This window comes from Podarcis bocagei (genome assembly GCF_964188305.1).
Source record: "Podarcis bocagei genome assembly, chromosome: 13".
In the NCBI taxonomy this organism is placed as follows: domain Eukaryota; kingdom Metazoa; phylum Chordata; class Lepidosauria; order Squamata; family Lacertidae; genus Podarcis; species Podarcis bocagei.
In genome coordinates this window covers 28,034,394-28,049,900 of record NC_138138.1, presented here as the reverse complement: position 1 = coordinate 28,049,900, position 15,507 = coordinate 28,034,394, and the positions used below count along the sequence as shown (strand labels likewise).

The 15,507-nt window shown below is 44.6% G+C and overlaps 1 protein-coding gene across 5 annotated transcripts in view; it reads left to right on the top strand.

Moving 5' to 3' along the window:
- GRB7 (growth factor receptor bound protein 7) overlaps window positions 1-15,507 on the top strand; it is a 78,351-nt gene that overhangs the window by 7,846 nt on the left and 54,998 nt on the right. For 3 of the 5 annotated variants that reach the window (XM_081168663.1, XM_081168664.1, XM_081168661.1), the window contains one exon: window positions 5,686-5,773. The exons of 1 other annotated variant lie outside the window; for it this stretch is intronic. Coding sequence is in view for 1 of the 4 variants with exons in the window: in XM_081168661.1 (XP_081024787.1) it covers window positions 5,686-5,773 (88 nt within the window). In the remaining 3 variants the exon portion in view is untranslated. Of the gene's footprint in view, window positions 1-5,685; window positions 5,774-15,108; window positions 15,297-15,507 lie in introns of those variants that run through there. One more of the 5 variants, XM_081168665.1, reaches the window with a different exon arrangement.

The following is a 15,507-nucleotide window of genomic DNA, read 5'->3' as shown; positions in this document are numbered from 1 at the left end:
TGAATATAGGTGCCTTCCCACTTGCACGTGCTTCCACTGACACGCGTACCAAAAATGGCACCAAAAGGGGTGCTTATTTAGTACCAAGAAACCACAATCTGAATCTATGCTTTGTTGCTGGCTTCTGAACTTTGGCTCATTCTAACTATGGTTTAGCATTGCGTGCAAACCAAGCTGCTTCCTTTAACCATGGTTTGTTTGGCCACCCCCTGCAAACAATGGCCAAGGTAAACAGGCATGAGGTAACAGCTGCTGCAAAACAAACTGAACTTTGGGGGGGGGGGACGAGACATGGTTTGCTTGATTGCTGGCACGACAACTTGCGGTTTGTTTAACAAGCTTAGTGTTAAATAACCTTAGTGTTATGTGGGAGCCAGTTTGGTGCCTCTTCCTCCAAATTCTATGCTCAAGCTGTATGAGTTGGTGCATACATTTCCCTAGTTTTATTTCTTGAATAATTCACTATTATTCCAATATTCACGTTTAGAGATGAGACAAGCCGCATACTTCCCCAGCTGAATTTCCACTCATGGTGTACCAGTTAAAAGTCCAAGCGATCCTGCCAGGAAAATAATGGCAACCCTAGGTTAGGGCAGTGAAGCTGGTGTGCTCAAAAATGCATGGCTCATCCCCACTGTTCCATTTGGCCTGTGACTTCTAGGGCTGGGTCTGAGAAGTTTCCCTTTTGTTCCTCTGCTTTCCCTAGGGAAGCCTCTCTGTTTACTGCTGAATTGGAGCAAACATCAGCTGGGTTTTCTGCATATTGATGTTTGATTCAGCGATAAGCAGCGGGTTTCCCCAGGGAAAGCGGTAGTACAAAAGGAAAAACTCTGGGGCCAGTGCTGATAAACCACAGGCCAAACAGAAGAAATTGCAGGACAAATGGAAGTCAGAATGAGTCCTTAGCTGAGGGACTTTTGCCTAGGAGGCATACAGGTGTGTCAGTGGTTGCTGAGCCAATATGGTACCTGCACATGTTTCAAGGGAGCCAGGCTTGTCACCGTTTTTCTCTCTTGTGGCAGGCAACAATGCAACAGGTAAACTTTCCCCAGCACGTGAGATGAAAAACCTAATTTCTGCCTGTATTGCAGCTTAGAATAATAGAATTGTAGAGTTGGGGGGGGGCTAGTGTCTTCTAGCCCAACCCCCTGAAATGCAGGAATATTTTTGCCTAACGTGGGGCTTGAACCCACAACCCTGAAATTAAGAGTCTCATGCTGTACCGACACAGCTGCCCCAGGGGATAGAATCATAGAATCATAGAATCATAGAATCATAGAGTTGGAAGAGACCACAAGGGCCATCGAGTCCAACCCCCTGCCAAGCAGGAAACACCATCAGAGCACTCCTGACATATGGTTGTCAAGCCTCTGCTTAAATACCTCCAAAGTAGGAGACTCCACCACACTCCTTGGCAGCAAATTCCACTGTCGAACAGCTCTTACTGTCAGGAAGTTCTTCCTAATGTTTAGGTGGAATCTTCTTTCTTGTAGTTTGGCTCCATTGCTCCGTGTCCGCTTCTCTGGAGCAGCAGAAAACAACCTTTCTCCCTCCTCTGCCTTGGGGGGAAATGTAGTGACTGTGAGGAAATGTGGGCTACAGGGGTGGGGGTGGGGATGCACCACCACAGAACCACGAGAAACAACCCTCAAGGTGATGCTGCTATAAGTAGGAAGGCTTATTTTTGCAGCATGAAAACTGGTAGAAGCCCAGTGAATTTTGGAACCTGAAATTCTCTTCCTTCAAAGTAATCATTGATCATAATGTACTGGGTTTGTAAAAATTATTGCCAGCCCTAGGGAAAAGCGGACCTGACCTTAATTACACACAGAAAGAGAGGTTATCCCAAAATGAACTACTGTCGTACCTTGGAAGTCGAACAGAATCTGTTCCGGAAGTCCGTTCGACTTCCAAAATGTTCAGAAACCAAATCGCAGCTTCCATTTGGCTGCAGGAAGCTCCTTTAGCCAATTGGAGGTTGTGGAAGCCCCATCGGACTTTTGGCTTCCAAAAATAGTTCGCAAACCGGAATAGACACTTCTGGGTTTGCGGCATTCGGGAGCCAAAACAACCAAGTACCAAGGTGTTTGGGATTTAGGTACGACTGTACTCTAATGCTCTCTACATAGGATTGCCTTTGAAGGCACAGCAGACACTTCCACTTATGCAAAACTCCACCACTACAATGCTTGTGGGGACTAGGCAGTTGGCCACATCACACCAGTTTTGCACCAGTTACATTGGTTACTTATTCATTTTCAGTTTAACCGCTAGTACTAACCTTTGGAGGGAATTTTGGAGGACTGCCTGAACCTATATGAAGCTGCCTGTGCCCTAAGAGGCTGTGATCAGAGAGGCCCTGCTCTGTGGCCCACCATGACCCCTTTTTAGTGGTGATCCCACACATGAGAATTCCCCACCACGGGTATGTATGGCCTCTTCTTGTGTGATCTTAAAGAACCCCTAATTTAGTGTTATTATTCAGCCAAGCTTCATTTTCTTGATGCCTAATAATAATAATAATAATAATAATAATAATAATATTTTTTTTATTTATATCCCACCCTCCCCAGCCGAAGCCGGGCTCAGAGCAGCCAACAACAATAAAAGCAATATATGATGTTTTTGTTGTGTTTATTCAATTACGTGCGTGCGTGTGTGTTTTTTTAAAAAAAACTATTTTAACTGTAAGCCCTCCCGGTGATGACTTTGCCTTAGAGGGCAGGGTAGAAATATGATAAATAAAGACTTAACAAAAACCTCATATCATTCGGCATAGTTCAGAGAATGTTTCCTTGGGCTCTTGGGTGACAGGCTTCAGGGAAGAAAGTGAGGCTGTTTCTTGGTGGTTTTGCCAAGGCTTTGGGTTACTGCTGACTTCAAATCCCAGCAGCGAGCGCAGCCCATCACTTCAGCTCCAGGATGACACAGCATTTCAACACTCTGGCGAGGCCTTTGCAGCTGTCTTGGCCCCGGAACCATCCTCAGATTGATGTGACGGCTGCATTGCCAGCAGACGCTGCCCCTCTACTCCCTTCCGTTCTCAAAACACGTAAGAGATCATTCTTGGGCAGCCCATTTTTTCACCCAGATCACTGTTCCAGGCAGCCAGGGATCCCAGCTGTCAATTTCTTCCCCCAGCCAAGCAGCCCCTTTCCCACTTTTAGCATTTTGGGTGTACGGCATGTTCCTGCGGCTTTTGCTTCTGCTGCTTGGAAAGAATTCCGGGAAGAGGCTCCTTGTTCCTGGAAATCTCATGTAACTTCAGCACTTTCGGCAACCAAACAGCCAAGGGGTGCTGTAAATCAACAGCCATAAAAGTGTTTCGGAGAGGGAGAGGGAGTTGTTGAATGTGGGGCAAAGATAAACTGGTGTCTTTTCCCTTTGCTTGGTGCCCCTCTCATTTGGTCCTGCCTTCTCAGAGATTCAAGAAACGGGCTTTATGGAATCACTGAGCTGAGCAGAATGAGAAGGCTGCAACAGAGAGTCTGGGCAGTCGGTTTGACTCCAGGAGTCCTGAACGCTTATCTCTGAACGACACCAGTGCCGACTGCAGGTGTTTCAGTGCCTGAAATGAAACTTTTGACCCCTCTCCCGAAGTTGGCTTCTAGGAACTGGTGGCGGAGGGCAGCAGTAGTATATGAAAGTGCAGGTTTGGGGCATGAACTGAGACGCTGTTGGTTCAGTGGCTGAGTACATAGTTTGCATGCAGAACATCTCTTATTCAGTCTCCAGCATTCTCCGGTTACAAGGAGATTAGGGATGAACGCTGGGGAAGTCTTCTGCCAGAGATCTTGGAGAGTCACTGCCCTGCAGCGTCTGTAAGTGCTAAGCTAAATTGACCGATGATCTGACTTGTTTTAAGGCCAGACGGTCTGCATGCCATATGTCCTCTGTGTACACATCGCAAGTTCAGCATGACCCGAGGCACAGAAGTGCCACACTGCCTTTTATCCACAGAGCAAGTTTAAGTTCTGTGAAATGTCACCAGTGGGATGTTGGCCTGTTGTAGGGAGGGCTCCGTCCCTTTCCCTACCCATCACCCATGTGGTAAGGAGCCATGCGTGGCCCAGGGTGAATTTTTACAGCCGCCTCTGTGCAAGGTGACTGGAGAAGAGAGCTTCCTGTGAAGAGCTCAGTGTGGGAACTTGCTACTGCCTCAGCTTTTCATCACCTTCAAGTGTGTCTTAAGAGTCTTGTGCCGAAACCTGAATCTTGCACCAGGTATCTGGGGTTCACAACTGGATTGCCGCAGGCTAGGAGTAAGGCTGTTGGAGAATTGCAGTGCAAAAGGAAGCAGAAACCGCTGCAGTTCGTATGTTCATCCGTGGTCAGGAATGGAAATATCCCAGCGAATATTCGTTCGTCAGGAATGGAAATAAGTCCAGTGAATATTCGTTCACCTCACTGTTGTTTATTAAGTCCACATACAGTATCTTATTAACGACAGCTGGTTTTTAAATACTGATGATATGATAAAACAGAAAACATTAAAACAATAAAATAATACTGTTTTGATTTTTACACTGAAATGAACGTAAGCTTGCATGAGTTATGTAAATAGTTACATCACCTACATCTTCTTCTTCTTCTTCTTCTTCTTCATCATCATCATCTTCTTCATCTTCTTCCTCTTTGGCGATCACTCGTAGCCGAGTAAGATTGTCTTCCATAAACACAGTTTTAACAATGAGTCCGTAAGTGACTGTGGAGGCCAATTCTGGATCCACACGTCCTTCCACAGTGGGGACATTGGTTTCCGGGAGGGAGTTGATCACGGTGTGGATTTGCTAAGCGTGCCTTCCTCTTAGCACATTTCTCCCTTGCGTCCTGAGTTCAAGTTCGGAGTATCTTACGTCTAATAGCAGACAGCAAGGCAAATAACATCGCATTGGCGAAAGCCAAACAGTTGTGATGAAAACCGACCAGAAAGGGAACTGCTGCCTTCTTGCACCCCTAGCTGCGAGCCTCAGTGGGCAGGCTTTCCCCCACAGCCGCTTCAAAATGAAGTGATTTTAGATACTCTTTCTCAGGTCTCATCCAGTGGTTTGGTAAGTAAGCAACAAAGCTTGGGGTTTAAACCAGGTTCTGGAGCATTGCCCCAGCGAACTTCCATTTTAGTTATATCATGAAAACATACCTAAGCAGACCTTAATATAAGACAGTGTGACTGGTTTTCTGCTCACAAAGAAAACTTGACCCTGTGAATGGCTGCTAGATTTTCTATTTCCTGGGGAAAGTGTAAAAAACAACAACACACGTGTTTGTTTGTTTGTTTGTTTAAAAAAAATTGAGTTTTCAACATACAATACAATAAAAACCAAACAATCTAAATAAAAATAGAGAAGAAAACAAGAAATGAAAACTGTAAGAAATAAAAGGAAAATAGGGGAGATTAAAATACAGAGCCCTTTATCAGGGGTAGATCTTAACCCTTATCTCACATAATATGGGATGGGCCCTCCTAGCTCTCACCTGGGAGCTTCCATTTCTTTTCCCAGCCTCCCAGCCTGGGAGTTCTTCCCTTCCCTGCCTCTCACGCAGGATCCTTCATCAGTCATCTTCCTGTATTAGTTAAAAGTTTTGTTGCTCTGGCAGCCTGTTCCGATAAGGTAGTTCTTCAAGAGATTACTTCTTACTCCCAAATCAGGGTTCTCTCACTGAACCTTCTGTTTCCTTCATCAGGAGAACGTGGAATCGGTTGCATCGGGACTCCCACTTCTGGAATGGATCCACAGGGGATCGCGCTTTGATATCCAGAGGCCAGGGAAAGGTAGGAGATCCCTTGCGATTATTCCTCCCAGGCCCCACGGCTCACAGATCGGTTCCCTTTCAACTGAAACGTGCTTAGGCAATACCTTGCAAACTCTGCCCGAAGCTGACAAGTTGTACAATAAGATTTTTACAGTCTGAAAGGGAGAATATTCATGAAGTAGTGCTTAAATGAGCAGTGTTTTCACACAGCTTTAAAAATATATATATTGATCAAAAATATATATTTTGAGAGTCGTGAGCATCCCGGGGCACTAAGCACAGTCAGTCTTCACTTGGCTGTTTTCCCCCTTAGGGTCCCTACACGCGCGCGCGCGCGCACACACACACACACACACTGATGTGTGGTGAGAATATTCTCCAGAGAAATTCTCCAGAGAATATTCTCCACAAACTGTCATTTCTAATGTAAGAACCAGTTTTACAACCCACATTTTAGAAAAAATCTAGTACATAATAAGTCAAGGTGTGATATTGCCAGTGTAAGTGATGAATAACGATTTTTTTTAATCCATTTACATTACTGGGCATTGTGTCATTCACCACTGGCAGTTCTGAAATGTGAGCTACAGAAAACATTTTAAAAAAAATATTTAGTTTTAAAAATGCTATTCATTTAATTTGATGAACATTTGAATTCGTATGTATTTCAACTATATGTAATAGCCTTTTTTCTATTTTGGTGTGACCTTATGCTGAGCAATTCTATACCCTTGGCCATATAATGGTTGATTCTTTTTTTAAAAAAAACCTACAGAAAGTAGCTTTAATGCTTTATACACTTAAAGTACCTAGGCCTATACAATTATGTGTAACTGCAGGTGAGGTGGCCTTGATTTAAACAGCTGATGTTTCTATATTTTTATTTATTTCTTGTGACAATTTATCAGTTATAATTTAAATATGTTGTGTGTTGCCTTGCTTGTTTAAGCAGATCATAATTTGCATTTCTGATGTTATGTAACTTGTCATTACTGATTATTTGTGTTATATTTTCTGGAAATAATAGCATTTATTTTAAACTTTATATTGATTTTATTAGTGTAGCACTGAAAATACTCTACCATGTAGATATGCTTTTTAAAGAAAGTACTCATGTAGCGGATCTGAGTTTTTTATATTCCTTTTACTTTAAAAGCTACATTTCATACATACACAACATAATTAGAATTCAAAATTGGTGGTAAATTGGTTTGTGGCAAGCTTAGTGATTAACGTGAGTCATTCACATTGAATTTTCAATTTCAAGTTTGGGCAGAAAATCAAAGAATGTGAATTCACTGCATTGCCCCATTGAATAAAAATATCTGTACAGTTTTTGGTTGCCATGTGAACAAGTTTACCCATGAATAAACATGTATATTGACTAATTATATTATTTTCAATGCAGTAAATCAGTTTCAATGCATTAAAATGAATATTCCTCTATTTTAAATGAAAATTCTCTAATATTCTCATTAATCAAGAATATTCTTGAGAATATTCTCCAAAAGATTATTCTCGAGAATTTAACATCACTACACCCACCCACACTTTTGATAATACTGCAAGCCTCAAGGTTCCTCCCAAGTCTGCTGATAGCCTCTCTCTTGTGCATGGCTGTTTCTGTTTTGGCTCCATAAGCAGTAGCACTAATTAAACCAGAATGAGAATACAGTGGTACCTCCGGTCTCAAACTTAATCCGTTCTGGAAGTCCGTTCCAAAACCAAAGCGTTCCAAAACCAAGGCAAACTTGCCCATAGAAAGTAATGCAAAATGGATTAATTTGTTCCAGACTTTTAAAAACAACCCTTAAAACAGCAATTTAACATGAATTTTACTATCTATCTTGACCCATAAAATGAAAGCAAGAATCAATGTACTGCAGTCACACAATCAATCAGTCAATCAGTAGCTGAACTGGGTTCCACACAGTCACAAAAACAAGACAAAAATCTGCAAAAACACAAAATAAATAGCAAAACCAGACAAACCTCAGTGTAACACTCAAAACGGAAGTGTGGCACTGAAATTGGAAGCGTAACACTCAAAACGGAGCACGTTCGACTTCCGAAAAAAGTTTGCAAACCAGAACACTTACTTCCATATTTTGCAGTGTTTGGGTTCCAGGTTGGTTTGAGTACCAAGGCGTTTAAGAACTATATAGAATGGGTCTGCCAGTGGAGAAGAAGCAATGCCAGCAAGTTTCGCTAGAGGGTGCTGGTGGACACAGTCAGGATATTTGCTTCAGAATGGCTGTATTTTGGTCCGAGGTTATAAGGTGCTGGGTAAATCCTGATGGATGCGAATATGCCGTGGAATTGCATTCCGGTGTTCTTTAGCACAGCTGGTTAATGAGGGCACTTAACGGTGGCGAAGCAATTGCTGCTCCAGTACTGGCAAGAAATAACATTCAAGTTGTGCAATGAACTTAGAACCTTACCAAGTTGGGACATGCGAAAAAGTGGCTTTTTGCAAACAGCAATCAGAAGGGAAATATTTAGACATCTCAATTCCATATATGGACTTGTTTGTGTCATTCCGTATCCCTATTCCCTCCCCTCTTTCCTCTGTCAAAATTTTTAAAAAGTGTTGTTTGTATTGTTTTTACAATTATTATTATTTTTATATAAAAAAAGAATGGGACAATTTTCTGGTATAAAGTAACAAATAACTACTATCACAGCTTTTATTGAATTGTGAAAGCTATAGAATGTTGGATTCCGACTAAATCAGACACAGTACAGGAAAACGATGTTTGAAACCGATTGGATTAGTATGCTTAAAGCAGCAATCCACTGCAGTAATCCTTCACAGATTCCCCGGGGTCCTGTTTTTGCACAGCATTTAGGCAGGAGAAGAGAATGCAGCAGGCAGGTGTTTTGGAAGACTTCGATTGGCATGTTAAATATGATGGCTAAGGTCAATAAATCTGAACTGTGAGTTCAGTGTGCCCCAGGGGAGACTCTGGAGTTGTATTTGTCAAGATTCACAAACTCTATGGCAAACTTCTGTTGGGTTTGTTATATTCTGCTATTCAAAGAATAAGACAGGGGGACGGAAATCCTTCTTTGTACACACAAACAGGGCTGCCATACACCCGGAATTTCCCAGCTGGACATAGCCGGAATACGACAGTCAGAAACAGTGTCTAGGAAAATCCGGACTGATGGCAACCCATGCCGGAAGTCTAGATTTTGCTGAATTTCCTAAAGAATGGTTCAAAAACTTTGCAAAAGAAAATGGCAACCCTAACACAAAGCTATATTTTGTTTCTATTGGCTGTAACCGATCAGTCTGAAATGAAGTATGTGTGCTGGCCTATCCTGAACACTGCCTCTCCCCCCCTTCCTTTTTTTTTTTTTTTTGCACAGATTTCCACGTCAGCACTGGAGCTGGAAATCCTGCCTTTTACTTGGCACAGAATATTTCTGCAAAGTAAAAGGCATTGTTTCCAGCCAGCCCCACTCCTGTGCTGGAGTGCAGGGGCTGGCAATGCTGATTGCGTATGCGTTTGGGTGTGGGAATGTACATAGGAGTGTGTGCAAGAGCGGGAGGTGGTGATGTCTTTCTGTGTGTGGTCCGTAAGTCTAGGGTGTGGGTGCATGGGAGCATCAAACATCCCAGGACCCAGTGCATGGGGAGATGGCTGGAAAAGGTGTCTTACTGTCCTTCTGCATACCTGACCCATCCAATCAGCTCACCTCTGTGCTGCTGCTACTTTCTGTCTCTCTCTCTCCCCCCCCTTCCTGACCACTAATGACATAACCCAGGCGTATAATGATTTACAAACAAAGCAGAACCATTGTTCCGGTGACTAATGACTTAAGAGACAGAGAGGAATTAAAAATTCAGTTATGCAAAATAATATAAAACAAATAGATATTAAATAACGTTAAAAGCAAAACAGAATATACTCTCATAAAACAGTCTAATAAATCTCGACATTAAAGTGCAAAGTTTCAGCTGTTTCTAATAAAATACAGATTATTCAATCATCAGCTCTTTAAAAAAAACGTTACTGAGTAGAATAAAGGAATAATAGATTAATAAATGCTAAGACCAGAGGACAATTTCATAAGGGTAACTGGAAAATTGCCATCCATAATAAAGTGTGGAATACTCAGAATCAATCAGGCAGCTTTGGGAATTACCAGTTACAACTTGATCCATGGTTTTAGAGATTCTAACACCCTCCGGTCTAGCACCTGGAAGATTGCTATATCTTAAAACCAATCAATGAAGTTCAGGTAGGGTGGTGCCTTTGTGTAAAAACCCAAAGTGGTTCTGGAGTTTTGCTCACGTAGGGGATGGGGGCCCACCACTTGCAAACAGACTCCAGGGTTTTCCTTCCAGCCTATGAAGTTGATGCAGATGTCATTACCCTTGTACTAAGTGTTTTGTGTGGTCGTTTTCAGCAAATATTAAATGGTCACATAATTGTCCAACTATATAGGATCTGAATGCACACATGAAGGGAGAATGCACAGCTGTCCGGCTTCTAACCTCCGTGTAGATTGTTGTGTGAAATTTGATGATGTCATACGGGTCGAGAGATCCAGCTGTTTTTGTCATGTCCAACTGCATTGGAATGGAGGTTAACTAGGAGGAAGAATTGAGGTGCAGTCACACTCCCCCTCCACATTTGCAGTCTGCAGCAGGGCTAGGGAACCTTTGCCTGCTGGCCTCCTTCAGCCTGCCAGTCCTCTCAGTTCAGTCCACCAGACTGTCTCCAAGACATAGCCAACATTGTCTCTGCTCCGGCTATTAGGTTGATGCAGCAAAGCTCACTAGTGCTGCTTTGCCGGACAGTTTAGCTTCTGTACTGGCCACTGAGGAAGTTAGGCCACTTCTTCCACAGCCAATATGGAAACCGACTGGGCTGGTGAAACAGAGCCAGCGCACTCTGCTTTGTCAGCCCTATCAGGTATCGTTTACAGCTTCCTAGTGAAAAAGGGATCCTAGCCATATAGCAAAGCATGGAAGTAAATTGAGCTGTGTGAGTACAGTGGTACCTCAGGTTACAAACACCTTGGGTTACAAACACTTTGGGTTACAGACTCAGCTAACCCGGAAGTAGTACCTCGGGTTAAGAACTTTACCTCAGGATGAGAACAGAAATTGCTGCGCGGTGGCAGCGGGAGGCCCCATTAGCTAAAGTGGTATCTCAGGTTAAGAACGGTTTCAGGTTAAGAATGAGCCTTTGGAACGCTTTAAGTTCGTAACCAGAGGTACCACTGTATAAGAGAAGTGTGTGTGTGTTAATAGGGTGTGCACGTGTGTTTCTGTTATGTGTGCTTGGGAGAGAATGGTATGTGCATGCATTTCCCCTGCACACTACTGGTAGGTAGCCTCTGAACAATTGTAGAGTTGGAAGGGATCCCAAAGATCATCTAGTCCAACCCCCTGCAATGGAGGAATCTCAGGTAAAGCATCCATGACAGAGGGCCATCCAACCTCTGCTTAAAAACCTCCAACGAAGGAGAGTTCACCACCTCCCGAAGGAGACTCTCGAAAAGCTCTTACTGTCAGAATCCCCCCCCCCCAAAAAAAATATTTAGTCGGAATTTCCTTTCTTGTAACTTGAAGACATTGCTTTGAGTCCTGCCCTCCAGAGCAGGAGCAAACAAGCTTGTTTCCTCTTCCATGTGACAGCTCTTGAGATATTTGAAGGTGGCTCTCATAGCTCCTCTCAGTCTCCTCTTTTCCAGGCTAAACATACCCAGCTCTTTCAGCCGTTCCTCATAAGGCTTGTTCTCCAGATCACACTTACAGTATGTGTTAGGAAACAACATATGAAAAGGGCAGCAGACAGTGCTGGAGGTTTTTGCTTCTATCTACGTACATCTAGGCAACCTCCCACCTGTAAGAAGAGCTCTGCCACTTGTTATTTCTGCATGTTTAGATTTGGACACCACTCGATGGAGTCAATAGCATCAACGGATTGCCAAAGTTCTTACGAGGTTCAGCCTTTCCTGTTCTCCCATACCAGTGATAAACCTTTTCTCAATGTGCCTGGTACACCCTGCCTCTGAAGTCTGCTACATGACTGTGCTTCTGTTTTCATGGAATATTCATTTCTCATTTACTGCAATCTGAGCTAGAAGAAATTGTAAAACAAAGCCAATCATTTTTCACTTCATAGATTTCCAGATAATCGTCACGTGGCTCATTTAGTCACTTTCCATTCTCACTCCCAATTTTCTCACCAGAGCAAAGTTCCTTCTGATATAATTTCCTGAACTAACCTTAGGATTATTTCCTGTGCAGCTGTATACTTCTCCCCTGCCTGCTTCCTAACATTTTCTCTTTTGGCAAGACATCCTTAGATGTGTTCCTGTCCTTCTCCTCTTCTCCAGGTGCTTTCCAGATTGTTTGTTCCCCTGAGCCCTGACTCTTTCCAGAAGGACCTTAGGGCTGTGTTGTGCTATCCACATTCTGGCACGAATGTTCCCATGTCACTTCTGGACCAGCTCTGTTTACATGCAGCCGTGCTAGTTTCTCCACAGAGTTGCCAGAGGCCTTGGCTGGATGGTCCCTGGCAGATACATTTAAAGATCTTTAAAAACTGGCTTTTGATGGCATCCCCTAATAAATGTATTCAATTGTTGCTGTTCATTTGTTAATTGTACAGTCATACATCAGTGTATCTGAAGAAGTGTGCATGCACACGAAAGCTCATACCAAGAACTAACTTAGTTGGTCTTGGAAGGAATTTTTTTTTTATTTTGACTATGGCAGACCAACACGGCTACCTATCTGTAATAAGTCATACATCTTGTTATGTTCGGTTCAGGTTACGTTCTTTCAGGATACGTCCCGCGGTGACCCAGAAGTAATGGAACCGGTTACTTCCAGGTTTTGCCGCTCGTCCATGTGCAGATGCTCAAAATGACGTCACATTCATGCGCAGAAGTGGCAAATTGTTACGCGCAGACGCAGGTTGCATTCTGCTCATGTTGCGAGCGGGGCTCCGAAACAGATCCCGTTCGCAACCAGAGGTACCACTGTAGTTCTGTAACTGTTTTCATGTAAAAATAAAGGTTAGATAATAATTATTAATAAGTTAAACAATATATTGCTGGGAGCACAATCCAGCAGTTTTATATTCCAGGGAGGTTCAGCAGACACCTTTCATTATACACTTTTAGCCGCGAGATAAAAACTTTCCTCTTCAACCCGGCCTTTGGCTGATTGACATCTGATGTCCTTTCAAATACGTTGAGGGAGAGGGGTTTATTGGTTTGTTTTTGTTCTCGTTATTATGCATCTTGCAGTTTTCATATTGTAATTTTATGTCGTGAACCTCCCTGAGGATGAAGGTATTCAAACTTAATAAATATAATAATAATAATTTCCCCATGTCATTGGTGCCAGCATGCACTACGACCACTGACTCCTCCTTAGCACTATCTACCAAGCTATGTGCTACAACCACAATCTTCACTCCAGGCCAGCAGTGCACCCTGCGGTCTGTATGCCCATCAAAAACCCTATGATCTACCTTAGGTAAAGATAAAGGGACCCCTGACCATTAGGTCCAGTCGTGGCCAACTGGGGTTGCGGCGCTCATCTCACTTTACTGGCCGAGGGAGCCGGCGTACAGCTTCCAGGTCATGTGGCCAGCATGACTAAGCTGCTTCTGGCGAACCAGGGCAGCGCACGGAAACGCTGTTTACCTTCCCGCCAGAGCGGTACCTATTTATCTACTTGCACTTTGACGTGCTTTCGAATGCTAGGTTGGCAGGAGCAGGGACCGAGCAACGGGAGCTCACCCCGTTGCAGGGATTTGAACCGCCGACCTGTTGATTGGCAAGTCCTAGGCTCTGTGGTTTAACCCACAGCACCACCTGCGTCCCATACGATCTACCTTATTACTGTTCAAATCAGCCACAACCAGAATCCTTCCATCCTACCCCACCCCACAGAAGTATCCTCCTCATGAGACCATAGCTTTTCAGCTCCCAAGGAATGTTTCCCTCGGGAGGGAATGTTTCCCTCTTCCTCAGACCATTGTTCTCTTTCCGTGAGACCCTCCTTGTCAGCAGGGGAGCTGTCATCGTGGAAGTGCGACACAGCTGCAACATCCCCGAGGCTCATTGCACCTCAGTCCACAACGTCCGTCGAACAAGGGGATAGTCGTACGTGCAAAGACCTTGTGAGGAGCCGAAGTCAAGCATAGATCAGCATTTAACCCCCCCCCCAAAAAGGTGTCAGTGCAGTTAACTCTTTATTCAAAGAAACTAAAATAGCACAGGCCTAGTGATCCCAGCAACTCTTCCCAGTAGGTCTTGCTCCAATGAAGTATTTGTGAGGACTGACGGTTCCCACCACTCTCTAAGGCTCCTCCTCTCCAGGTTCTTTCCCAAGCAGGTCGCAGCCGGCATCTGTACACAACCAATCTCTGCTCTTTTTGTTTCTTTGCGTGTTCTAGGAGACCAGACGGGAGGGGAGCTGGTTGCAGCAGGAGGGGGAGACTCCCTGGATTCCTCAGCAGCCTGTCTCAGCTTTGCCTCTTGGCCAGCTTCCTCTCCAGCCTCCGCTTCAGCTTCGGAGCCTGAACTGCTCTCTGCCACAGCCTCTTCCTGCTCACTAAACCCTGTTTCCCTTCTAGCTTCCAACACCTCCCCTCCCCAAATCTTCTCCCTCTGACCACTCATTGTCATCCCACCACCAGTCCCCTGGCTCTGAGCCTTCTTCCCCTGGGGGCTCCCTTGGGGGGTTCCCCAACTGGTGCCTCCCACCACTCCTTTGCATCCAGCCAGCCCACGACAACACCCCTGCTCGCATTCTACTTGCATAATTGTTTTTGTAGTCCAAGTTGTTTGAGAGCTTGGGGTTTCTTTAAGTCATGGAAAGGAGGGGCAGCGTGGTGTGCCCTGGCTTCCTCCCCCTACTGCGGAACTCACACGCCTGCTGAGTCCTTCTTAGTATATTATTGTTTTTTTAGTCCTGTGCATGAAGTGGTAGACCTGAGGTGGTTGCCGTCATGGGATTTGTCCCTGTGGAAGGTTATATACATCAAGGCACCGATCAGCAGCCGGCAGGCCAGCTCGAAATGCGATCTTTCCTTCTCCAGCCTCTGCTCCCTGCCCCCATTCCATCTCTACTCTCCCGAAGCTGTCAAGTCTGGTTTTATCAGGCTTACGAGCAACACCAGATGCCCTTCCCTTGCTAGCTGGCAGGGTTTGAGGTGGCGTGGAATATTGTCATGGCCTGATTTATTTTTTAAGAACAAGATGAAGGCAAGAGTATTGGAGGGAAGGGAGAAGGAGGGAAAACTTTGGCAAAGTTAAACATCAAACTCTGCATGCTGTGACCGGGGGGGGGGGGGGGCGAATTGGAGGCTTGGTGCACCTGCCGTCGCGCAGTCGATCCCGGTCTGGGTTTTGTGTATGTGTGTCTGTGTGTGTTTTGACTGGCTGTGATGTCAAGAGGAGGAGGCGTGGCCGTTCTGGAGGCAGGTAGATAAAGGATTCACTAAACAGGATCCCCCAGTTCTGAGAGTCGAGGCTGCAGCGGAAACTCAAATCACCAGGGCCAGGTAAGCAGACTCCCTTTCCTTTCTGCCTCTTTCTGCAGGCTCCACTTCCTCTTCCCACTGGGAGTCAGAAAGGGTCACACTGAGGATAACAACTTTGGGAGGGGGAGACGAAACGATTTGAGGCATCTATAGCTTGATCCTGAGTAGATGTACTCAGACCTAAGTCCCCTGCCTTAAGTGGCGCTTCCTCCCGGTATGTGTGGATTGTATT